The sequence below is a fragment of the Gigantopelta aegis genome, chromosome 4 (assembly GCF_016097555.1).
Source record: "Gigantopelta aegis isolate Gae_Host chromosome 4, Gae_host_genome, whole genome shotgun sequence".
Classification (NCBI taxonomy): Eukaryota; Metazoa; Mollusca; class Gastropoda; order Neomphalida; family Peltospiridae; genus Gigantopelta; species Gigantopelta aegis.
The window spans coordinates 114,054,312-114,082,005 of NC_054702.1; the positions used below are offsets into that span (position 1 = coordinate 114,054,312).

Sequence of the window (27,694 nt, forward strand, 5' to 3'; positions counted from 1 at the left end):
TATTAATCCGTGATGTTCCAATGTTTTTGTTTTTATAAACAAGCCTTTTGCGCTGTGAGTAGTTTTCAATTTTCTTACACTTCTGGCTTACTGTTATCCTTTAAACTGTTTGAAATTTGTAAATTATAATCCACAATTTTATAGTAAATATATTCCTTTAAAAATGAACAGTAGAAATTCTCTAACTGTCACAACAATCACGTGCGTATTTCTTCAAAACCATTTGGCTCGACTCTATACAGGCATTTAATTTAGACCTGGTCGCAAAGTTGTCACTGTTGCAATATATCGCATTTGTTAACGTCTATGTCCTGTGCTGCGCATCAAGTGGATTAAAATCAGTCTAAAACATTTGGTTAGAATACTACGTATGCGTTTGCGGTGAATATTTATGCCCTGTAATAGCGACCCGTTTACCTTTTATTCCTACTGGTGGATTACTTAGAAGCAATCCCACACAAAAAAGTGAGTTGGCATACCCTTAACAAATAAGGTGTCGACCCACGCATGCGATTAGCTTTCAGGTTATGTAGTAGCTGTGAAAACAACTACTGACATCTCTGTTAACATGAAAGGACTGAAGCCCAACAATATAATAAACAACACAACTTGTTGTTTTTTATGTGATGGGGACGTTTGCCCAATCGCATTAATAAAAATACGCATTTTGTTCACTCATGTACGGACGCAATAATATCATGATGTATTAATTACCATGATTGACAGTATATAATTTTTATAATGTTTTTAAAAAATAAAATCTCCTGTTTTTTTGAAAAAAATCTCCTGGCTTTTTGCACCACACCCCTCCTGCTTTCTCATGACTAAAGGATCGACAGGTTTGGTTTAGGCAGGGTTCCACAGTATTGAATTATAGTTTATAGCTCATTTTAAAATGATTAAATGGGATTGTATCTTTATTCGTTTTTGGTTCACAAACCCAAACACCCCCCCCCCCCCCCCTCCGACAAATAACCCCCCCCCTAAAACATCGAAAAACATGTGCAAAGTGCATTATACATACAGGAAGATATGATCAAAAATTAAATTGATCGGGCAATCTGCCAATGATTTATCAAAAAAATTTTTTTACAATGTTAAAGTTAATGCTGGAAAAACACAAACACAAACACAAACAAAACCGCAACATCGCCCGAACATGCCACATTCTGACAGCTTCCTTTAATTCTCGTGTGTTGTAAGACGTCTTCCCAGTTGTCTGGACCCTACAAGAAACATGTTGAAGATTAATATCATTATCATGCTTGTTATAGCTTGGTTAATAAAGTTACAAAGTGACACAATTCAGTGATCAGACAGATACAGAACAACAGTGACATTTATAATTAACTTAATGATTTCATTTAAAAAAGTGAAAAATATTTTATAAATAACCTTAACTTATAAGTAAGACAACACCAACTGGAGAAAACTTGAGTGTTTTCTCTTTTATAGATACATTACCTGTCCTCAAACAAGTGCACCTCCCCCCCACGCAAGTGGTCTGGTCCGAACATCCCAACAGCCAATGGGATGGCCTAAATTCTTCTACTGCATACTGCTCTCTAGTTCCGGTCACATGACTGTAACTTCCTTCTTTTTCCCTGAGCGCATCGCACGGAGAACAGGAAGCGGGGAGGCCCGGGCGGGATGAATCTTGAGGACAGGTAATGTATCTATAAAAGAAGAAAACACTCAAGTTTTCTCCATTTCTCTATAGACATTAACCTGTCCGGCAAAACAAGTGCAGCATTCCAACAGATGGTGGTGGGTGCCGAGATCCGTAGATGCTTGTGAATAACTCCCCCACCGAAAGAGGCTGACTAGTGGAAGAATAAGGCCAACCTTGGTAAGCCCTCATTCCTAGGATGCCCGTCACAGACCAATGCAGGTGATGTTAGTAACAACAACCAGAATGGTTGGCATCCGTCAGCAGTGCAAGGTAACGGCTTCCTATAAACACATGGACCCAGGAAGCGGAAGCCACATCTCATGCTGGTTTCGACAGGGTGGGAAGACGTAGCCACCAGGGATGCAGGTGTTAGGTAACCCTCAGACGTATTGAAGTGTTTATAGTTTTTTTTTCAAAACAAGCGACAACCTAATGAGTGCCTCCGTCAGAACATTGAACAAAACAAGGGACCCCCGAGTGTTTTCTGTCTAGTACACAAAAGATCTGTTAGTTCAATACGACAACCAATAACCACATGCAGTGCAGGGTAAAGGTTCGAGACAAAAGTTTCCGGCACCAGTACGTGAACTGTGCAAAAGAACAAAAAGTCTAAGCAATCCTCATCTGTCTATTCGATGGACATCTCGGTATGCGGACCAGAATCAGACAGACACTCAACGGCGACGAGGACGGCTTGTATTCAACCAGAGTACTGGGGCAGCAACAACCGACCCCAGATGATGGAACCCCTCAACGTCTTCTGTGGAGACATCCCTCAGATAATAGTTGGCGAAGATGGAGTCGTTAAGTCCCAGAACCAACCAGTGATAATGTGCTGATGGGTGTGATGTTGCAGTGCAGGGACATCGATGGCAGCCCAAGGCACGGAGTTCATGCGGATTAGCAGCAGGACGGAGCATGGTAACCCTCCTTCTGATAGGCGGTCAGGATAGAAGACCGGATCCAGGTGGCCACCGTGTTCTTGTAAGAGTCCCGCCAACCGACTCTGGTTACAGGAAAGGAAAAGTCTTTTGCGATGTTTTCCGAAAAGATCTGGTCCTCTCGATGTACTGGTGCAGGGCTCTGACAGGGCACAACGCCAAGTCCTCAACGTCCCCCGGACCAAACGATAGAGGAGAGGGCCTGCACAACATCGAACGAGGCGCTTTGGTCTGTAACTGATTCGTTGCAACAAAGTTTCATGAGTAACCCCAAGTTGACTGCACGCCGAGTCTGGTGAAAACGTACCAAGTTTTCTACATCAAGAGCATGGAGTTCTGAGACACGGGCAGCCGTGGCAAAACCGAGTAAAAAACACCGTCTTCCGCTCAAGTCTTGCAGGGAATGAGGATTCGATCGGCTCATAAGGTGCGGTCGATAACGCTCGTAACACCAGATTCAGGTCCCATCTTGGTGTGGCCGAAAACCGGTGTACTTGATCATCAAGGCGAAACCCTTTGATCATCTTATGGATCTCAGGAATACCATAAACTTCGTTTCCAGTAGCGACATCACGAACAGTAGCGATGACCGAAACGTACCCGAGCGATGGTAGAACCCAAATTTAATCGTAAAGTGGTCCGCAGATACAGCCAAAAAAACCCAGGCAAGACGAAGTATCTGGATCGTCTGAGGTTTGAGGTTTTGCCGGACAACACCCTCGGGTGAAAGCAAAGCCATCTGACGTTGTAAGCCACAGTAGTAGATGAATCTGTGCGCTTTCAAAATGGGCCCGCCGTAGGACTGTGAAGAAAACCTTTCTTTCTCAAACTCTTGGCGACTAAAGTCCACGCGTGCAGTTTGGAATAACTGCGGGACGTGGATGGTAATGTCTTGACGTGGGATGCAGCAACAGATGATCCCAGTCTGGGCAGCGGTAAAGGATGTGGATCGGCAAGACGTATTAGATCTGGATACCACACTCCTGGATGGCCACCATTGGAGCAATGAGTAACAGGCGACAAATGGTACAGCTAAACCTCGGAAGCACCCTTGGAAGGAAGATTCGTGGAGGAAAAGCGTACGCGTCCATCTGTTTCCCAGCTGATGGCCATAGGCGTCGAGATCCAGAGCTTCGGATCCAGCACCGCGAGACACGTAAACCCTCAGCTGATGGTTGAATCGTGTGGCGAAAGATATCGATGTTTGGTGTCCAAAGTCTGTCGCACACCCATCGAACACGCGTCGGGATGGAGCATCCATCCGTCGTCGGTGGAGACACGGCCGAGAAAGTGTGTCGACTATACATTGGAACCCCTGGAATATGGACATGCGCGAAGTTGCAACGGAAATCTCGCAACCACTTGTAGCATACGATAAGTCAAACTGCAGCAGAACTGCTGGAGTGGTGGTCCGTCCTGGACGGTTGATATCATACGCCACGCGGTATATACTAGTCATGGTACGGCTACCATGAGAGAGGCGCCTGACAGGCATCTCTCCCTCGCCAATGAAAGATGACGTAGACTGACAACATCTACCAACAGGTTGATGTGTAGGATCGGCATCTTCCATCTGGAAACCACAGCCACCAACAGGGACTGGACTGCAAGGCAACTGGTAAACCGGATCAGCAAATCTGCGTTATTGTAGACTGAATGCATGGATTCAGAAACAAACTGGAGACCGCGACCTCTAAGCTACTAAATGTTGCGCCGACGTCAAAAGTACTCTGCAATGATACTTCATGCAAACAGTAATAGGAGTGATTCAGGATCAAGACAATCGGAAACAGCGACCCCGTGATACAGGCAAGAGCCAAGACAGCGTAGCAACTCGCTACGCTACATGCCCGATTACCTGGAAGTGAAGCAACGCAAAACAGCAACCGGCTAAAATCCACGGCCGTCACACCAACCCGGTGCGAAACAGCAGCAGCAGAGACCATCTAGACAGCATCGGTCACGAACTCTGGCGGTAACAACAGTAAAACGTCAGTGAGTTGATAAGCCGCAATGAACCATAGGAAAACGGTGACGGTAAAACCCCCGTACCACGTGATGGCAACTGGATAACTTCCGGAACCAGCGGAAAGTATCGACTGTCTTGCATCGCCACCGGATATAGAGAACGATCTGCCGAATGTCGCTGAACCTTCCTCGAACAAGAGAAATATCGGTGCACGGATCTCAACACAAGTGACCGACCAGTAGACGTTCTTCTTCGTCACCAACCCGGAACGCTTGTAACGTCGACCCCTTCACGGCAAAGAGCCGTATGTAGACCACAGGTCTGCCAAGATTACCGGCTTGTGCTGAAAGTCAAGAATGGATCGCTTCAGGCAAGTCGGTTGACGATAGTGTGCAATCGTAGTGCACATCGACGTCACGGAAGATATAAGGTAGACCACATCAAAAGTCGACGGCTAGAACAAGGCATATCCTCTGGCTCCTGCACATGAGGAGTTATGGTCGCCCATGTACAACATGTACGCTGAACTGAAGCCATCGACAGGACGTGCCAATCTGTAATTCTAGGAAGACGTCTGGTCCCCGCCGGAAACAGCGTCATCCAAGGCCGGCGTCACACCGTTGAAGGATAGGTTGTCAAGACGGGATACGTTCGTTGTGACGAATGGGGAACGGCACAAACGAAGTCTACTCAAGTAAACCGACATCGGATCAGTCCTCAAACGACAAAACCTTCTAGAATGGTGTGAGTGGACTGTGAAGTGACGAAAGCATATACACCGCAGCGAGACAAACCAGTCACAGCCATGTGGGTCACTGCGTCCGATCTTCTATAGCGGAAGGTGCCGACGCATCATCTGGAAAATCGGTCAGTAACCTGGCACAGGCACTTCGATCCAATGGTACTGGCTGCATCGGAAACACGGACCGTTGACGGTCCCGTCAGGAGCCCGGTGTAACCCTGAACGCCGATCAGCTGCCGACTGGTGTGGGGACGGTACGATGTACACGGACCGGCAGGAGCCGGTGGAAACCCTGGACACTGCACCACTTCGATCGATCACGGGACGACGGTACCGAACGGTGAGCCGATGACGCAATTTTCCAATTCGTTACAGGGCTCCGTCTGCTTGCTGGAACAACGATACGCACGGGCCAGTTACTGGTAGCCGTGTAAACCGACGGGGGCCTGTGGCAGCCAACGATCGAATGCCGATATCTGCCGGTGGAACCTCCGTGGCGATCATCGAACCCGGACCCTTCTTGGCTGAAACCGGTGGATGGGCCAGCGGCGGTAGCATATCAGATATGACAGCCAGACAATCCCTCAGTGACAAGTGGTCCGCCGCATCCAGATCTTCCAGCACCGCATGAACCGATACATCATCAGAAAGTCACGTAGCACCTGTGAACAGGCCAGTCGCTCTGGTCATGGCCCGATGGAGATACCGGAGAACCGGACCGTGGGCGGTCCCGTGTGGATACCAAGGAACGGATGACCACATCGTCGTTGGATGTGGCAAGGACGGCAACATGTCGTAGACAGCCGCCAAGCAATCCCTCATAGTCATATGGTCCGTAGAGTCGGGCTCTTCAATGACAGATGCCGCAGGCGCTTCATCACCAAAGTCTCGTAGAACTCGAGCACAGGCCAATCGATGTACCGTAATGGAAGCCGCTGGTTAAACCGGACCGTGGATGGTCCCGTCTAGCCCTCGGAGGCCTTGGAAGCCACATCAACTGAAGGTTGGCGCTGACGATCTGTGGAACCCGTAGGGAGCCATACAGGTCATGTGGAACGGCTACGGTCCCGGCTCCGATGCGCCGAAGGGGACTTCCCCGCCGAAGATCGGTGAGCCTTGGAATCCGTGGAGCGTCTATCTGAATGAGCCGGCTTCTTAGAGGGCTGCGTAAAGACCGCAGGCCTGTCATCCGAAGTCTTAAGTAACGGTGGAGCTGAAGAAGCCGCACCCCCTGAAGAGGGGACTGGAACCGGACCTGACCCCGAACTCGCCGATTTAGGTAAGGTCGCCATTGACGCCATTGTTTCTTCCAGCATGGTCGGTAGAATTGAACGTAACTCTTCCGCCACGGAGTCAGCAATCGAAGGCGAAGATTCCACCTTCTTGGTCCTCGCTGACACCACCTTCAGGTAAGCCGCGAACTCGACATCAGACAAGCCCGCACAAAGGTCGCATCTAGAAGTGAGGCCACACGAACACGACAACCTGGGTCGCCGCCGGCTAACTTCTTGCAGCGTAACACGCTCGAACTAGTCGCCTGAACATTATCAAATATGATAATAGTAATTTTTCAATCTGTGAAAAGAAAGAAAAACCAACCATAACACAAATACAAAAGCCGGTAAAATAAAGACGCCATTTTGCAAATGGCGTCCGACACGACAAACCGGCGATATAACAACATTTCATGTAATTAACACTTGGCAAGTCAAGCGAAATACGCGAAAGACATATGAAAGCTAACGAAAGCTAACGAAAATTAAGGTGAAAAACATTTCACCCAAACACAAAGCCAGTCAACACAGACGCCATTTTGCAAATGGCGTCCGACACGACAACCGGCAATATAAACAACATTTCATGTAATTAAACGCTTGGAAGTCAAGTGAAATACGCGAAAAGAACATACGAAAGCTAATGAAAACGAAGGTGAAAAACATTTCACCCAAACACTAATACAAAACCAAAGGTCTTATAAAAGTTGACTCCAAACAGAGCCAAGCAAAAGGACGTCCAGACCCTTTAGCGAAGAGAAAAAGAAGGAAGTTACAGTCATGTGACCGGAACTAGAGAGCAGTATGCAGTAGAAGAATTTAGGCCATCCCATTGGCTGTTGGGATGTTCGGACCAGACCACTTGCGTGGGGGGGAGGTGCACTTGTTTGAGGACAGGTAATGTCTATAGAAATTCACAATCTGTCCTTAGGCCTAAACAAAAAATATGTGTGTTTCCAGTTTCCCGATCTACCCTAATTTTATGTAGCGACCCTGAACATTTTGTAAGAAGAAAAAAAAGAAGAAGAGAGACGTTAATTTTTTTTTTTTTAAATCAGGATCCCTGATTTTTTGCATTCAGCAAACTAGATTTGGAACACAAAGTCCAAAAAATTGTTTCTCTGTTTGATTCAATTTAAAAAAAAAAAATAACCAAAAATATTTAAAAAAAAAAAAAATCAAACGTTCCTACCCTATTTTTTTCAAGGATGAAACACGAAAACACACATTTGTTTTGTTTTGGCCTTATGCACCAACATGTTGCCCCATCTCCACCAGTATTTACTGAAAGCTCTGAAAAGATTACTCTTCATTTAACTGTAAATGTAATCCACACATCTATCTACAACACATTGTTTGATAGCATAGTAAACTGTAAATAACAACAAAATAAATTTCAAATAAAATAAAAAGAATTCTTTTGAATTCCGCACATTAAATTTTGATTTAAGATTCAAGACATTTGAAAAATCTCACCCGTTCGACCATGAACGCCCCATCCTTACACAGCGCACATTTCACTCTCAGCTTGGCGGGACGCAACGCCTTGCACAACTTACAGTACACAAAGTATTGGTTCCTCGTCGGCGTGGCTGATCAAAGTAAAACAAAACACAAATAATGTACTTTAATTAAAAAACCACACAAAAAAACATGAGCAATTTTTATACATTAAATTACAGACTTTACCTATGTGCTGAATAAACCTTTGTTATGAGACAAGTATCAAAAAACTGATGGTTTAAGACAGCTGATTGCTTCATACAGGTAAAGTTGAACTAAATGTAGATATTTTGCAAAATGACTCCTAAAACAGATGGCTGTTTAACAGAGAAGGAAGAAGTTTTATTTAACTTATGCACTCAACAGTTTTTTATGGTCATGTGGTGTTGGACCCAGACAATAAGAGAGGAAACGCCACTATCGCCATTTCATGGGCTACTCTTTTCAATTAACAGCACAGGATCTCTTATATGAATCACCCTACAGACAGGATACTACATACCATGGCCTTTGTTACACCAGGTTTGGAGAACTGGCTAATAGAGAAATAACCCAATGGGCTCATCAACGGAGATCAATCCTAGACTGATTGTGTATCAGGTAAGCACTTTCCAACTGGGCTACGTGCAGCCCCTGGATGCTTAACATAGATCCCTCTATGTATTAATATTATCCTAAAAAAACCCTTCTTAAACAAATAATACTTGTAAGTAAATTTTATTTAAAATCTTTTGATGGAGGATTCAAAATGGTTACAAAGCCAATTATGCCACTGTATGTTCTCTTGCTTTGTTAAAAATTATCAATTAGATTATTGAAGTAAACCTATAGGGAAACACCACACAGGGTTTGCAATGACATGTAGAATATGTGTAATGATTCATTTTTCACTACCTATGACTCACACTTGTGTATGTTATTTGCTATTCTAATACAAGCATACAAAATTCTGTTAATTTTACCTTTCTTGCTAGTGTTGAGAACTTTTGATTACACAATCGGTTGGAATTATATGAACAAAATAAGTTTTTGAATTATAGTGACCAATCACTTACTGTCGTGTTTACTGTGATACTGCTAATTTTACAATGTTTTACCTTTCTTATTATGTTCACATCAATACAAACCCCAACTCCAACATATTTACATGAATTCCATGTTAAGTAATCTTTAATAAACAGTGTCTCCCACATATATATAATGAATATGTGACAATCTGAAACCCTGACCCCAGTTGTTTGTGAAATGGCTGTAGACACCGCTAAGACTACATTGATAGCCACATGACAAGAAAACGGAAGAAGTGGAACCTGTGGTTGATATGGTTGTGGTAACTGTCTCTACTTTGTGGTGGAATGCATGAAGAACACTCTGTTGTCCGATATCACAGTCCTGAAAAACAAACCTACAGTACACGACATCAGCTTCCAAACAACACACATGTATCAAGATAATAAACTACATTCTAAACATGTATGTAATACACACTATATTTAAGGCAATCAACAAATTATGTGAAAATTTATTTTTAAAAAAAGAAGATGTTACAAAATATTAGATATTCAAAATATTTACTCTGAATTTTGTATGAATATTCAACATTTTATATTTTCAAAGTGTTAACTGTTTTGATAACTATTACATTCTGGTGAAGAAAACTGAACAGCTTGTCAGGGAATGAATGTCAGCCTTAAGTTTGATATAGACTGTTGCCAGATTAGTGAGAGTGTTTGGAGGCCCTCGCTTTCTATCTTCTAACCTACCATGGCAGTGAATCTGACCATATTATCATCATTACATCGTCTCTCATCGTTTATTCAGGTGACTGTTTGTAAATACAGCACCCACTCCTGGACTTGATATTAGGGTAAAATGCCCTCAATAAGCTACTGTCCTGAATCCGTTATCCTAGAAACCTTGATACCTGTAATACAACATTCTACTGAAGTAGCTGTCCTAGAATCAAGTCTGTCTACAACCCCTCCCTAGCTACTGCCCCTGGTTGTTACCTGTAATACTGCATCGTCTTGAAGTAGCTGCCCACCCAGAATGAGACCAAGTCTGTCTACAACCACTCCCTACAACACCCTCCCTAACTACTTCCCCTGGATGTTACCTGTAATACTGCATCGTCTTGAAGTAGCTGTCCGCCCAGAATGAGACCAAGTCTGTCTACAACCACTCCCTACAACACCCTCCCTAGCTACTTCCCCTGGATGTTACCTGTAATACTGCATCGTCTTGAAGTAGCTGTCCGCCCAGAATGAGACCAAGTCTGTCTACAACCACTCCCTACAACACCCTCCCTAGCTACTTCCCCTGGTTGTTACCTGTAATACTGCATCGTCTTGAAGTAGCTGTCCGCCCAGAATGAGACCAAGTCTGTCTACAACCACTCCCTACAACACCCTCCCTAGCTACTTCCCCTGGATGTTACCTGTAATACTGCATCGTCTTGAAGTAGCTGTCCGCCCAGAATGAGACCAAGTCTGTCTACAACCACTCCCTACAACACCCTCCCTAGCTACTTCCCCTGGTTGTTACCTGTAATACTGCATCGTCTTGAAGTAGCTGTCCGCCCAGAATGAGACCAAGTCTGTCTACAACCACTCCCTACAACACCCTCCCTAGCTACTTCCCCTGGATGTTACCTGTAATACTGCATCGTCTTGAAGTAGCTGTCCGCCCAGAATGAGACCAAGTCTGTCTACAACCACTCCCTACAACACCCTCCCTAGCTACTTCCCCTGGTTGTTACCTGTAATACTGCATCGTCTTGAAGTAGCTGTCGCCCAGAATGAGACCAAGTCTGTCTACAACCACTCCCTACAACACCCTCCCTAGCTACTTCCCCTGGATGTTACCTGTAATACTGCATCGTCTTGAAGTAGCTGTCCGCCCAGAATGAGACCAAGTCTGTCTACAACCACTCCCTACAACACCCTCCCTAGCTACTTCCCCTGGTTGTTACCTGTAATACTGCATCGTCTTGAAGTAGCTGCCCACCCAGAATGAGACCAAGTCTGTCTACAACCACTCCCTACAACCCCTCCCTAGCTACTGCCCCCCCTAGCTACTGCCCCTGGTTGTTACCTGTAATACTGCATCATCTTTAAGTAGCTGCCCACCCAGAATGAGACCAAGTCTGTCTACAACCGCTCCCTACAACACCCTCCCTAGCTACTTCCCCTGGTTGTTACCTGTAATACTGCATCGTCTTGAAGTAGCTGCCCACCCAGAATGAGACCAAGTCTGTCTACAACCACTCCCTACAACACCCTCCCTAGCTACTTCCCCTGGTTGTTACCTGTAATACTTTATCGTCTTGAAGTAGCTGCCCACCCAGAATGAGACCAAGTCTGTCTACAACCCCTCCCTAGCTACTTCCCCTGGTTGTTACCTGTAATACTGCATCGTCTTGAAGTAGCTGCCCACCCAGAATGAGACCAAGTCTGTCTACAACCACTCCCTAGCTACTTCCCCTCCCTAGCTACTGCCCCTCCCTAGCTACTGCCCTCCCTAGCTACTGCCCCTCCCTAGCTACTTCCCCTGGTTGTTACCTGTAATACTGCATCGTCTTGAAGTAGCTGCCCACCCAGAATGAGACCAAGTCTGTCTACAACCGCTCCCTACAACCCCTCCCTAGCTACTTCCCCTCCCTAGCTACTGCCCCTCCCTAGCTACTGCCCCTCCCTAGCTACTTCCCCTGGTTGTTACCTGTAATACTGCATCGTCTTGAAGTAGCTGCCCACCCAGAATGAGACCAAGTCTGTCTACAACCGCTCCCTACAACACCCTCCCTAGCTACTTCCCCTGGTTGTTACCTGTAATACTGCATCGTCTTGAAGTAGCTGCCCACCCAGAATGAGACCAAGTCTGTCTACAACCCCTCCCTAGCTACTTCCCCTGGATGTTACCTGTAATACTGCATCGTCTTGAAGTAGCTGCCCACCCAGAATTAGACCAAGTCTGTCTACAACCACTCCCTAGCTACTTCCCCTGGCTGTTACCTGTCTACAACCACTCCCTACAACACCCTCCCTAGCTACTTCCCCTGCTACTTCCCCTGTGTTACCTGTAATACTGCATCGTCTTGAAGTAGCTTCCCACCCAGAATGAGACCAAGTCTGTCTACAACCACTCCCTAGCTACTTCCCCTCCCTAGCTACTGCCCCTCCCTAGCTACTTCCCCTGGTTGTTACCTGTAATACTGCATCGTCTTGAAGTAGCTGCCCACCCAGAATGAGACCAAGTCTGTCTACAACCGCTCCCTACAACCCCTCCCTAGATACTTCCCCTCCCTAGCTACTGCCCCTCCCTAGCTACTGCCCCTCCCTAGCTACTTCCCCTGGTTGTTACCTGTAATACTGCATTGTCTTGAAGTAACTGCCCACCCAGAATGAGACCACGTCTGTCTACAACTGCTCCCTACAACCCCTCCCTAGCTACTTCCCCTCCCTAGCTACTGCCCCTCCCTAGCTACTTCCCCTGGTTGTTACCTGTAATACTGCATCGTCTTGAAGTAGCTGCCCACCCAGAATGAGACCAAGTCTGTCTACAACCCCTCCCTAGCTACTTCCCCTGGTTGTTACCTGTAATACTGCATCGTCTTGAAGTAGCTGCCCACCCAGAATGAGACCAAGTCTGTCTACAACCCCTCCCTAGCTACTTCCCCTGGATGTTACCTGTAATACTGCATCGTCTTGAAGTAGCTGCCCACCCAGAATGAGACCAAGTCTGTCTACAACCACTCCCTACAACACCCTCCCTAGCTACTTCCCCTGGTTGTTACCTGTAATACTGCATCGTCTTGAAGTAGCTGCCCACCCAGAATGAGACCAAGTCTGTCTACAACCGCTCCCTACAACACCCTCCCTAGCTACTTCCCCTGGTTGTTACCTGTAATACTGCATCGTCTTGAAGTAGCTGCCCACCCAGAATGAGACCAAGTCTGTCTACAACCACTCCCTACAACACCCTCCCTAGCTACTTCCCCTGGTTGTTACCTGTAATACTGCATCGTCTTGAAGTAGCTGCCCACCCAGAATGAGACCAAGTCTGTCTACAACCACTCCCTACAAGTCTGTCTACAACCGCTCCCTACAACACACCCTCCCTAGCTACTTCCCCTGGTTGTTACCTGTAATACTGCATCGTCTTGAAGTAGCTGCCCACCCAGAATGAGACCAAGTCTGTCTACAACCGCTCCCTACAACCCCCTCCCCAGCTACTTCCCCTGGTTGTTACCTGTAATACTGCATCGTCTTGAAGTAGCTGTCCGCCCAGAATGAGACCAAGTCTATCTACAACCACTCCCTACAACACCCTCCCTAGCTACTTCCCCTGGTTGTTACCTGTAATACTGCATCGTCTTGAAGTAGCTGCCCACCCAGAATGAGACCAAGTCTGTCTACAACCCCTCCCTAGCTACTTCCCCTGGTTGTTACCTGTAATACTGCATCGTCTTGAAGTAGCTGCCCACCCAGAATGAGACCAAGTCTGTCTACAACCCCTCCCTAGCTACTTCCCCTGGTTGTTACCTGTAATACTGCATCGTCTTGAAGTAGCTGCCCACCCAGAATGAGACCAAGTCTGTCTACAGGGAGGTGAATGTCATTGCTGATGCGCTGCTTCAACTCCCTCACCGTCACTGAGGGGTCGACGTCCACATTGTTCACCCAGTTGCTGTTGTATTTGATATTCACGTGTAACATGGTGGTCAGCAGCCTGGTTAGACTTCAAACACATACTGTGTGGTACAGATTGGACACTAGAAACTTACTCTCCTAGTAAAACAAAGGGATTATAAAATAAAGAAATTTATAAAAGGTTGTTCCATCTCATACTAATTCTACAATGCTAGATACAGTTTTGGTTGACAAAGCACTTAAGACAGAAAAGAAACCCTAATTTGCCATGTACATGTATATTGTCGAAAAACAAAACAAACCAGTGGGTGTAAAAAATACAAAAGATCAGGTCAAGTCAGGTCGTAGGTTTTAACATGCACATTCAGAACAAGCTGTATCAGTATCGGTACAGTATTCGATATTGATACACTACCAATATTGAGCGGTATTTTAAGTATACTCAGCTTTAAATGTATGCCCTCTCTTCTTTTCTGCTGTTTTGTGTTCGTCAGATACTAAATGGCGAATAACATTTTTGTATATACTAGTACGTCATTTCTAGTTGTGAAATGTGACCAGTCTGTAATATTTCATTTTATTTATGTCCACATCCTTCTGTTTACATCAATATATATAAAATATGACATTTATAAAAATATTTAGCTATTAGGACTTGAAGTATGAATTTATCTCCCACTGCAATTAAAAATGAAAATGCCATGGGTGAAACAACCCACCGACGGCAATTTTGACACTGCCTACGTCAATTTTTTTAAAAGTTACTTTTGCAGCAAATAAACATGACTGAAAGGTTATTTTGCTGTGTGTAGACATATTTCAAATGTACAAACATTATACACCGGCAAATAATATACACCAGGTGTATCAATTTTGCCATCATCGAGCAGCTCCTGAACTACAGCAATTTATATCTAAAAGTCCAAGGCCTGTGCTATGCTAATTATTGACATTTAATCCCACAGCACATCTTTGTATTTTATGACCAGGGAACATTTTGTTTTCAAAATCCTGATTAGTGATATTTATAGCCACTTGAAAATTAATAAACAACTACTGTTTATATTTTAACAAAATGTTCGCTGTTATGCCAACATATTACGATATATAGTGAATTAAATTTAGTCTTCAATTGTTGGTAATTTTAAAATTGACCGTTTTTAGCACTAAGTGCATTCTATCCCTATCATAGTTCAAGCTAAACAAAAATAAGCGTTATAAGGTGCTACAAATAAGAAATTATAGAAAAAAATAGTTTTCAGGCAGTGTCAAAATTTTAAATTTCATCTTTACATTTCATATTTGAAATACCATCCTTAAAACCTCTCAAATGAACGACAAGCAGACGACAACAAATCGGATCATGATTGCGCGAACCGTGCACGAGAAAACAAACTGAACGGAGTTGGAAGCATAACGCAATTTGGGACGACGACGTAGACAATATGACTGTCACTATGCCTGTGCGCATTTTCTTTTTTAGTCAGTATACCGATCGCATCTAAAATATTTAACCGACAGTTCAGTTATAATTGTAAAACATAAATAATAATTTAAACTAAATATGACAACTGTTACTACTTCCTACATTATCATCTACGTCAATTTCCAGGTTAACCGCACAAATGAAATGTCAACACCGACAAAACGAAACTTGCAAAAAACAAAAACGTACTTCCGACCGGGTGTATATAAAAGTGTAAGGAAATATATCATGATATGGGCACAAATAAAAAAAATAAAAAAAAATAAAATAAAATAAAAATAAAATAATAACCAATTTTATAATAATAATAATAATAATAAAAAAATAAAATAACTAAATAAACACAAATATAAATGAATGAATGAATGGATGAATAAAACAACGCTAATAACTAAGAGAAAACTGCCATCGGACTTAAGGCTGGTAGGTACTGGGTTCGCATCCTGGTACCGGCTTCCACCCAAAGCTAGGTTAACGACTCAATGCGTAGGTGTATTCCCACAACACCGACATCTCTTTTGCCAACCACTAACCATTTTTTTTTTTGTCCTGAACAAACAGCCCAGATAGCTGAGGTCCTGGTGTGTGCCCAAGACAGCGTGCTTGAACCTAAATTGGATATAAGCATGTAAACAGTAGAAACAACATACGAGAGAGAGAGAGAGAGAGAGAGAGAGAGAGAGAGAGAGAGAGAGAGAGAGAGAGAGAGAGAGAGAGAGAGGGGGGGGGGGGGGGGGGGGGGGGGAGAGGGAGGGAGAAGAAAGGAAAAGGCCTGCCAGATGTATTTACACGTTATACAACTGTTCTATTTGATGTGTACCGCAATGTATAATATTGTCTACAAAGCAGAAACTCAACACCACTGAAAGTTACTCCCCCGACCCCAAATTTATTCACTTGACCGTAAACCATCAGACTGTAATTATCTATTTTCTAAACTAAAATGCGAATTCATGTAATTAAGGCAAAGAAATTTTGATTTCAGTGATGACTTTATATATATCTGCTTCTGGAGACATTCTGGAGTCATTTATTGGTGGTAGCCTATAATGGCCCTTATTCCACCGCAGTTTATTTAATTGTCTTTTTTCCATTAGAATGTAACCCAGTCTGATGCGCAGTTGGTTTAGGATCGATCCCCGTCGGTGGAACTGTTGGGCTATTTTTCGTTCCAGCCAGTGCACCACGACGGGTATAGATTCTTGCTACTAATGGAAAAATTTAATGTTTTCTCTTTATGGCTATATGCTAAAATTATGAAATGTTTGAGATCCAATATCCGATGATTAATAAATCAACGTGTTTTAATGGTGTTATTAAACAAAACAAACAAACTTTTTATATGTCAAAATTACTAATGTTTGAGATCCAATATCCGATGATTAATAAATTAACTAATGTGCTCTAGTGGTGTCGTTAAACAAAACTAACTTTCTCCAATGATTCCTGTTCTATTCATGAATCATCTCTGAATCAATGGTGACGCAGGAAATATTCCATACCAGACTGTCAAATGATGATCAATGACATATTAATGTATTGCACTTATAGTTACTTTCGTGCTTATGTCCAATTAAGGTTCAATCACACTGTCCTGGGCACTTCGCATTGTTACATGAATTACAACTAATATTGTGAGTAGAGAATTTTTTATTTAACGACGCACTCAACACATTTTATTTACAGTTATATGGAGTCGGACATATGGTTAAGGACCACACAGATATTGAGAGAGGAAACCCGCTGTCGCCACTTCATGGGTTACTCTTTTCGATTATTAGCAAGGGTTCTTTTATATGCACCATCCCACAGACAGGATAGCACATACCACGGCCTTTGATATACCAGTCATGGTGCACTGGCTGGAACGAGAAATAGTCCAATGGACCCACCGACGAGAATCGATCCTAGACCGACCGCGCATCTGGCGGGCGCTTTACCACTGGGCTACGTCCCGCCCCTATTGTGAGTAGAATGAACGAAATGCACGGCGAAAAGGTCTAGTTTCAAACAAATTCTTTCTGCCCCAATGTCTCTATTGTTTTTGCCCGAATTTGAAGATTTGCTCCGATTGTTGGCACCCCCCCCCCCCTCCCCGTTCCATACGCTTATGGTCATGTGGTGATATGACAACAGCAACAACATTAACAACAACAACAACAACACCGGTAATAATACAATTATACGTTAAGTACAGCCAAGTGTGTGACATGCGATCAAACAGTAGCCGTCGAGTGATGTTTTTTACAATTCTGTATATTTGATGAGATGTCATAACATGCCATATTGTCGCGGTGTTGCTATATCTAGCCTGTCATAGGAGATATGTAGTTCCGAATACCATGCTGTGTCTTATTACGCCTGTCACAATGTAGGAGAGACAGGCTGTAGAAATAGGTTGCTTCTCCCACTGAAATAACCTATACATTTACAATGCTAATCTCAACTCAGTGTGCTGTAGTAGCCAAGACAAAAATAGTCTAACTTCACTAACATTGTCGTCAAATGTCGAATATATTTTCCTTTACCAAAGGAAAGGGCGCAGCGAGAGATTTATGAAGAGTGCAGCGGTTTTTGTAATGTAAACGATTGTTTTGTACATAACTAATCAAGATGTCGAAATCCGCAAATTAGGAGAAAACAACCCCACTGACTTGTTGGACAACTAACCAAAATGACAAGCGTACTTTGTATGTACTTTACAGTTTGGTTTGTTCGACGATACCACTAGAACACACTGAGCTATTAATAATCGACTATTGGATGTCAAACATTTGTAATTGCGACAAGTATTTCTCAAAAGAAAGCCACTGCAATTCAGTCCTTCGACCCAAGCACCTCAGGAGAGCACTCTGCCCACTGAGCTATTTCCTGCCCCTTTACAGCACAAGAGGCATATAGCTCGAGTGTCCTGTAGCGTTATTCTGTTATGTGCGACAATATAAGAGAATAACGCCGGAGGACGCTCGAGCTAAAGAGTCCACCTGACGTGTTTGATGTACAATTGTAATTGCTGATATCATCATTCAGTTGACATTACCACACAGCCCAAAACGAGCACAATGTCACTGATCTTGGAATACCATTTAGCGGCCACATTACTGTTAATCCACCAATGTCATGTAATAACAATATTAATATTTACTTGTGATTGAATTAAAATAGGTAATCGCACCTATAGCATGACTAGTGAAATGCGTGTCATAATAGGGATGGGGTGGGGTGCGGAAGGGTGTCATCTTGCCAACCCTAACCAGCAATAAGATACGCTATTCACCGAATCGATATCCAATGTAGAGAGACAGGTATTCATAATCAAAGGAAATAATACACGTTCAAATAAAACCTTACACGATATATTAATAATTATGTTTGGAAGATATTTTTATATTTAACAATAAGAAATGACTTATGCTACTACAACCAACGCTCTCCTCTTTCAGTTATACAGCATTATTTTAACATTTGTTATATTATTTGGTGAATAATTATTTTTGTTTTCCAAATATTACAGTCAATGAAAGGAAAGAAAATGTTTTATTTAACGACGCACTCAACACATTTTATTTACGGTTATATTGCGTCGAACATATAGTTAAGGACCACACAGATATTGAGAAAGGAAACCCGCTGTCGCCACTTTACAATCGATGAAGTGCCTAGATATATAATGCAGTTTTGTTATGTACACTATATGACAGAACAACATGGACCATATCACCAAATTTTCAGCTAAGGTACCATTTAAATAAATACCTAAGACATCTGAATTTTCCATATTTGTCGCTATTTGATGGGTGCCATTTAAATAATGACTTGAAATATGAATTTTTCTTCTTCTTCTTCTTTGTCACTATTAGGAGATGCGTCGCATTGATTTTTTCACATTTGTCACTATTAGGAGATGGGTTCCAGTTAATAAATACCTGAACCATCTGGATATTTCATATACAAATTGTTTCGTAAGATTCGTTTCCAGGTTTATTTTAAAAGTATTCAGCTAATTCAGCCAGTAAAGTTGAGCAAAGACCCCCAACACTATTTGGTGTATACAACATTCTGTTCATCTCGGTCACACAGACATCTTTCTAGCCGACTAAAGGGTAGCTCGCGTGTCCTCCAGCGTTATTCTATGATATGTGAGATTAACGCTAGAGATGGCTGTGTGTAATACTTCGGCTATCGTCGACGGCCAAATGATAGCCAGCTACTGTGTCTGAAATACGCATCTTTTCCTAAATCTGATGCCACAGACCTTTAGTTCGATTATTCCCGATTCGAATGATGACATTAAACTTACATGTTGTTAAACGGTTGACGAAGACGAAGAAACCCGACGCCCCTATGCGAAACTCCATTATTGTTGTGCTGACGTAGTACAAAACGTGTGGCCACCTAATGTTTAGGTGTCGTATCATGCACATTCACAAGGCGAATAGGCTACATCGGCGTTTGAGGCGCTAGTGCTATTCTCACATATAATGGAGTGACGCTTGGGCTGACTAGAGAGCAGCAGACAGTCAGATTTAAATGCTATATGAGGCTGTTGACACATGTCAGTAATTGCTACTTTGTGCCCAGAATCGTGTATTGCTTTCATGTTCTACCAACGCACATTCGCATTCACGCATGCATGCATGTCAAATGTCCTATTCTATCTTATGCCTCTAAACAGTTATTAACTAATGTATTGGTCGCGTTGTAAAAAAATATAACAACAAAAGACATTCATTTAGCTCATGCCAAACTCTTGGACATATTTCCCAAAACAGAGTACCTGCAGGGGTTTAAAACCAAAACAGCTAGTAGATAGCCTCCTACACGCATTGGTCAGGCTGCTCAGTTTAAACACACGAGTGAATTAATGGATAAGAATAAATAAATGCTAATCAATTTTGACAGGTAGTTATTTAACACAGCCGCCGCCACCACGCACGTCGATTGGTAGCGAGGTTTAAAGCGAGGAGGTGGGCGCCCTATCGCTGGTATATAACGGGAGAGCCGGTATTCAACAACACCCACTGACCAACGCGTCGACGGTTTTAACATTGCGTGTGAAAACAGTAAACAAAGGTAAGACGATTTAATATTATTTATTTATAGAAAATACCAAATTTAATGGAATGTTAGCAGAAATTAAGTTTCGCAGAAAATAAATAATTTAGCTTTGATCGTTTTGTTTGAGGTTTATAATACACACCTTTTTGAAACAATATTTAGAATCAACAACACAAACCTCGAAACAAGTGTTTCTGTGCTTCATTTTACACAGTGGCTGTAAACAACCTGTGTAGTTTATTTTTCTGTTACTTTAGTGCCTACTTCTTGAAATGTAAATACAAGAACACACTTTTGCGAAGTTTATTGCAAGAAAAATGAATCAACACATTATTAAATATCACACGTCTTCCAAACGCAAATAACCTCCTTTTAGATATATGATACAGTAAAACGATGATAATGATGGTAGAAAAATTATGATAGTGTTAAGAGAAAAACGATGATGATGATGATAAAAAGACGATAATGGTGATGATTAAAAACGATGATGGTGATGATGATAGAAAAATTATGATGTCGATGATAGAAAAATGATGATGGTGATGATAGAAAAATGATGATGATGGTGATGATAGAAAAATGATGATGGTGATGGTAGAAAAACGATGATGATGGTGATGGTAGAAAAACGATGATGGTGATGATGATAGAAAAACGATGATAATGATAATAGAAAAACGATGATAATGATGATAGAAAACCGATGATGGTGTTGATAGAAAAACGATTATGGCGATGATAAAAGACGATGATAGTGATGATAAAAGACGATGATGGTGATGGTAGAAAAACGACGATGGTGATGGCAGAAAAACGATGATGATGATGGTGATGATAGAAAAACGATCATGATGGTGGTGATGATGATGGTGGTGGTGATGGTAGAAAAACGGTGATGGTGATGATAGAAAAACGATCATGATGGTGGTGATGATGATGATGGTGGTGATGGTAGAAAAACGGTGATGGTGATGATAGAAAAACGATCATGATGATGGTGATGATAGAAAAACGATGATGTCGATGATAGAAAAAACGATGATGGTGATGATAGAAAAACGATGATGGAGATGATAAAACAACGATGATGGTGATGATAGAAAAACGATGATGGAGATGATAAAAAAACGATGATGGTGAGAAAAAGATGACGGTAATGATAGAAAAACGATGATGATGGTGATGGTAGAAAAACAATGATGGTGATGATGATAGAAAAACGATGATGGTGATGATAAAAATGATGATGGTGATGATAAAAAAACGATGATGATGGTGATAGTAGAAAAACGATGATGGTGATGATGATAGAAAAACGATCATGATGGTGATGATAAAAAAAAACGATCATGATGGTGGTGTTGATGATGGTGGTGATGATAGAAAAACGGTGATGGTGATGATGATAAAAAAACGATGATGATGGTGATGATAGAAAAACGATGATGATGGTGGTGATGATAGAAAAACGATCATGATGGTGGTGATGATGATGGTGGTGATGGTAGAAAAACGGTGATGGTGATGATAGAAAAACGATCATGATGATGGTGATGATAGAAAAACGATGATGTCGATGATAGAAAAACGATGATGGAGATGATAAAAAAAAAACTATGATGGTGAGAAAAAGATGATGGTGATGATAGAAAAACGATGATGGTGATGATAAAAAAGATGATGGTGATGATAGAAAAACGATGATGGTGATGATAAAAAACGACGATGGTGATGATAGAAAGATAAAAATGATGATGGTGATGATAAAAAACCCCGATGATAGTGATGATAAAAAAACGATGATGCTGATGATGGACAAGGTGATGATAGAAAAACGATTATGTTGATTGTAGAAAAACAATGATGTTGATAGTAGAAAAACAGTGATGTCGATGGTAGAAAAAACAATGATGTTGATAGTAGAAAACCAATGATGTTGGTGGTAGAAAAATAATGATGGTGATGGTAGAAAAACGACGATAGTGTTGACAGAAAAACGAAAAACGATGACGACGATCATAGAAAAACGACGATAATGATAATAGAAAACCGATGATAGTGTTAATAGAAAACCGATGATAGTGATGATAGAAAAACGATTATGGCGATAAAAAACGATGATGTGATAGTAGAAAAACGACGATAGTGATCGTAGAAAAACGAGAACGAAAAAAGTGAGGTGCATCGGATATTTTGAACGTTTTAATTTTCTTTAGATTATTGTGGTAGTGAAAAAAACAAAACTTGTTACATTTGTTTAATTAATAGTATAAAAAAGTGATTTCATTTATAGTCTCCTAAAGAAAAACGATGGATAGATAATTTGTATTATGATGAAACTACGATGCTTTGCGTGTTGATGGTTTGATGGTGATGATAGAAGACACACAGAAACAGAGCAGACAGCTATTACGTATGATGCAGATACAAAAAGCATAAAATTGCTATATGGTGATGATGAGCCAAAGCGTTATTAACTCCAGGATGATAGTGATGATATAAAAAACTTTATATTGATGCAATTCACTACATATGCTCACCATCATCCACAAACCCAAATATAAAAGTTTACGATGATGCCTACTTGACAAGGTTTTCAGATGACTATTCATGTAAGAAACTCGATGTATACGTTCTGAGTGTTGTAATGATATGGAACGTATTATTTCATTTAGTGTAATCCACAGAACTGCAAACGGATACAAAAAAAACTACCGAAATACCTGATCTGTACTTGGTACGAAAAAACAGAAAATATATGTTTCCACACTGACATGATAGTATTTTGATTATATAAGTTACAGATCAGTGATAAAGCTAAATTTTATTTTGGTTGGTAGAGGCTCTAAGAGCACATTGATTTAATACTATTAGATGTCAAACATTTGATAATTTTGACGGTCATGGACAAGAAATCCACTATGTTCCCATTAAGCAAGGGATCTTTTATATGACGAATATCACATACTACGGCATTTGATATGTCGTCGTGCACTAGTTGTAACAGAAACCGACAGGGATCGACCATGCATCATGCGGACGCTTTACCACTTGGCTACGTCCCACTCCAACTCAGCAATATAATGGAAAGTTATATTAGATAATATAACCATCGACTGATATTAGATTAAATATATCAATATTAATCATCAATATTGCGCAATTTAAGTCAATTATTTGTTGATCATAGCTTTGATTTTAGCCAGGGACCTAATTCACAAAGCTCTCTTAGGCTCTGATAGACAACAAATCATCCTCTTTGTAAGTATTTTAGCACTGCACTGCGAGATCGCAAAGTTGCGAGAGTTTAGTGAATTAGGCCTCAGATTATTAACACAACGTGTAAGCCACATTTATGTGTGTTTTTTTGTTAGTTCACTGGTGCTGTAAAAAAACGAGTGTTTTGTGTACATTTATCTGGTTCTTTGTGAACAAAATTATATTCCCCAATTAAATACAATACATTTGGTGAATTTGTCAACAAAATTAGATTGCTTATTTAGATACAATACATTTGGTGAATTTGTCAACAAATTAGATTCTTTAATTACATACAATACATTTAGTAAATTTGTCACTCGTACTGCATGTGGATCAATAGTAGAGCACTCGCCTGAGATGCGATAGGTCGCAAGATCTACCACCCGCGATGGACTCGGATTTCCCCCTGTCCCAGTCAATGTCTCACGATTGGTACTAATGGGAAGAGCATTACAGGGTGTATACCACCAAATCAAATCCCATAGACGACATGGTAAGATATGTGGTTAAAACTTCTACTTGCAGCGTATCAATCGACATAAACACCACGAATATAAATACTAGCACCCCTCACCGTTAAAGTAAATAAGAAAAAAATGGGGTTACGCTGCTCATTTCAGAGATGACGGGTAGCGTCTATGACTACCCTAGTTCTGTATAAAAACTGTTGTGCTATTTTTTTAGGGCCCTGACATGTTTCAAGCACAGTGGTAGTTGGTACCCTGACACAAGTTCAAATTGTATTACAGGAATTTACTGGCCAGGTGAACCAACATTTTATCACAAATAACACTGTCACATTTATCACCAATGCCAGGACGTGTGGCATTAACTGATCTATCAAAAGTTAGGTGCACATCCAACTTTGACCCAGCCGGATGTTATTTGGTTTAGTACTACCTTTAATATCTCTTGCTGTATTTCCGGTAGTAGATTAGTACCCTATGTGATGGCAGGGTAGATCTGTCTCTCCCAAATGTCGAAATAACCACGTTAGACATCAAATAGCCGAGAACTGTGCAGCGGTGTCGTTAAACAAACATTGCTTTCCCTGCCGTTGGTATACAAAACATAATTTAAGAATAATTTTACTGTTGTTTTCCACCCTACTAATCAGGCTTATACAAAATAATAATAATAATAAATTAAAAAATAAATAAAAATAAAATAAATAAATAAATAAAAACCTACAAAAATCAGTACTGGTGAAATTAAAAAAAGAAAGATTCTATATGCATTTAGTGAAGAAATCATTTCAGTTATTGTTACATTATTTTCCAGTATGACTGATCCATAATTGGTGATATTGTTCCGACACGTTACATGACGCAAGTAATTAAAGTAAGGCCACCTGCCCGCGGTCACACCCAGTTTATTTATACAGGTGTAAAAACATGAAGAGTGTCAACACTACTTATGATTAATAGGCTACCGGGTAAATATAGCAATTAAAGTATCCTGGACTTGAAAAGCTCAATGTCGATTTTCCCAGTACAATGATCATGTTGTAGTTGTTGTTTAATGTATTACGTGTCGTGTCGTAGTGGAAGTAACGTGTTACACATCTCCCAGTTTACGGATCACTGGTATGATGTATGTCTGTAATATCTAAAATGATGGTGATGATAGAAAAATGATGATGATGGTGATGGTGGTAGAAAAACGATGATGGTGATGATGATGATAGAAAAACGAGGATGGTGATGATGATGATAGAAAAACGATCATGATGCTGGTGATGATGACGGTGGTGATGGTAGAAAAACGGTGATGGTGATGATGATAGAAAAACGATGATGATGGTGGTGATGAAGATGGTAGAAAAACGGTGATGGTGATGATAGAAAAACGATGATGATGATGGTGATGATAGAAAAACGATGATGTCGATGATAGAAAAAACGATGATGGTGATGATAGAAAAAACGATGATGGTGATGATAGAAAAACGATGATGGAGATGATAAAAAAACGATGATGATGAGAAAAAGATGATAGTGATGATAGAAAAACGATGATGCTGATGATGGACCAGGTGATGATAGAAAAACGATTATGTTGATTGTAGAAAAACAATGATGTTGATGATGATAGAAAAACGATGATGGTGATGATAAAAAAAAGATGATGGTGATGATAGAAAAACGATGATGATGGTGATGGTAGAAAAACAATGATGGTGATGATGATAGAAAAACGATCATGATGGTGATGATAAAAAAAACGATGATGATGGTGGTGTTGATGATGGTGGTGATGATAGAAAAACGGTGATGATGGTGATAGTAGAAAAACGATGATGGTGATGATGATAGAAAAACGATCATGATGGTGATGATAAAAAAAACGATGATGATGGTGGTGTTGATGATGGTGGTGATGATAGAAAAACGGTGATGGTGATGATGATAGAAAAACGATGATGATGGTGATGATAGAAAAACGATGATGATGGTGATGATAAAAAAAACGATGATGGTGAGAAAAAGATGATGGTGATGATAGAAAAACGATGATGATGATGATAAAAAAGATGATGGTGATGATAGAAAGATAAAAACGATGATGGAGATGAGAAAAAAGATGATGGTGATGATAGAAAAACGATGATGGTGATGATAAAAAAGATGATGGTGATGATAGAAAAACGATGATGGTGATGATAAAAAAGATGATGGTGATGATAGAAAGATAAAAACGATGATGGAGATGATAAAAACCCCGATGATGGTGATGATAGAAAAACGATGATGCTGATGATGGACCAGGTGATGATAGAAAAACGATTATGTTGATTGTAGAAAAACAATGATGTTGATAGTAGAAAAACAATGATGGTGATGGTAGAAAAACGACGATGGTGTTGACAGAAAAACGAAAAACTATGACGACGATCATAGAAAAACAACGATAATGATAATAGAAAACCGACGATGGTGTTGATAGAAAACCAATGATGGTGATGATAGAAAAACTATTATGGCGATGATAAAAAACGATGATGTGATGGTAGAAAAACGCCGATAGTGATGGTAGAAAAACGAGAACGAAAAAAGTGAGGTGCATCGGATATTTTGAACGTTTTAATTTTCTTTAGATTATTGTAGTAGTGAAAAAAAACCCTGGTATGGTGTATGTCTGTAATATCTAAAACACAGTGTCAATTAGCAGGTAGTGAAGTAGTAACGCATATATAATAATAATAATAATAATAATAATAATATATATATATATATATATATATATATATATATCTGTCTCTCTCTGTCTCTCTGTCTCTCTCTCTCTCTCTCTCTCTCTCTCTGGTTTAAACAATATTTATTTCACAAAATAAATGGATTGGCAAACAGGCCATTGGCCTATATTATTGCCTCTCCACACATACTTTGTTATATACAATTTATAATATACACATATATCAGTTGACGTGTTCTCCAGAGAATTAGAAACAATTACATAATTTGCACTCGAACATAAAAACAAGTCTAAATGACCATTAAATTAATATACTTGTCCATGCGTACACGTACCCACGTACATAAATATACCCGGTTTCCTAAGATTAACTTACATCAGTGATTCTCGCCCACCGCCCACAGTACAGCAACCAAACTTGCAAGTGACAATGTGATGTAGGATAAATGGCTTTAATAAATTAAAACGTGAAGCGTTTTGACAGTTCGAAAAAGTTATGAATAGATTCTGCTATACGTAAATTAAGGTCCAGAGGGTAATTATTATTACCATATAACACTGTATGGAGATCAAAACCACCATTATAAAAATACATTGTTGTACGAATGTCATCATATAGAGGACAGACAAATAGGAAATGTAACGTATCTTCATATGGGTGTCCACAACTACAAATGGAATTATCATAAATATGTCTTGTATATCTATGATCGTTGAGGTCACTGCATTCTAAACGAAGTCTACAATGAATTATTTGATTTAAGCGTGATCCGAATTCTAAAAATGTCTTATTTAACCCATTTATCTGCGGGGATATAAAATTTTAAAATTTTCTAAAAGATTCTATTTGTCTTATATTTTCATCAATACTATTCCACTCACGAACTGCTGAGGGTAAAAACGATTTTCGGTATAATTCTGTTCTAGCGTGAATATATTGCA

At 40.9% G+C, this 27,694-nt stretch overlaps 1 protein-coding gene across 1 annotated transcript in view; it reads right to left on the reverse strand.

Annotated features, from left to right (window-relative positions):
* The window catches only part of LOC121370189 (E3 ubiquitin-protein ligase parkin-like), a 39,557-nt gene extending 23,735 nt beyond the window's left edge, over positions 1–15,822 (reverse strand). Inside the window, exons 1-5 of the mRNA XM_041495303.1 lie at positions 15,338–15,822; positions 13,642–13,887; positions 9,412–9,493; positions 8,075–8,190; positions 1,143–1,226 (exon numbers count right to left, since the gene is read on the reverse strand). Of these exons, the coding sequence (XP_041351237.1) occupies positions 1,143–1,226; positions 8,075–8,190; positions 9,412–9,493; positions 13,642–13,815 (456 nt within the window). The 5' untranslated portion in view covers positions 13,816–13,887; positions 15,338–15,822. The remainder of the gene's footprint in view (positions 1–1,142; positions 1,227–8,074; positions 8,191–9,411; positions 9,494–13,641; positions 13,888–15,337) is intronic.
* Positions 15,823–27,694: the final 11,872 nt, after the last annotated feature.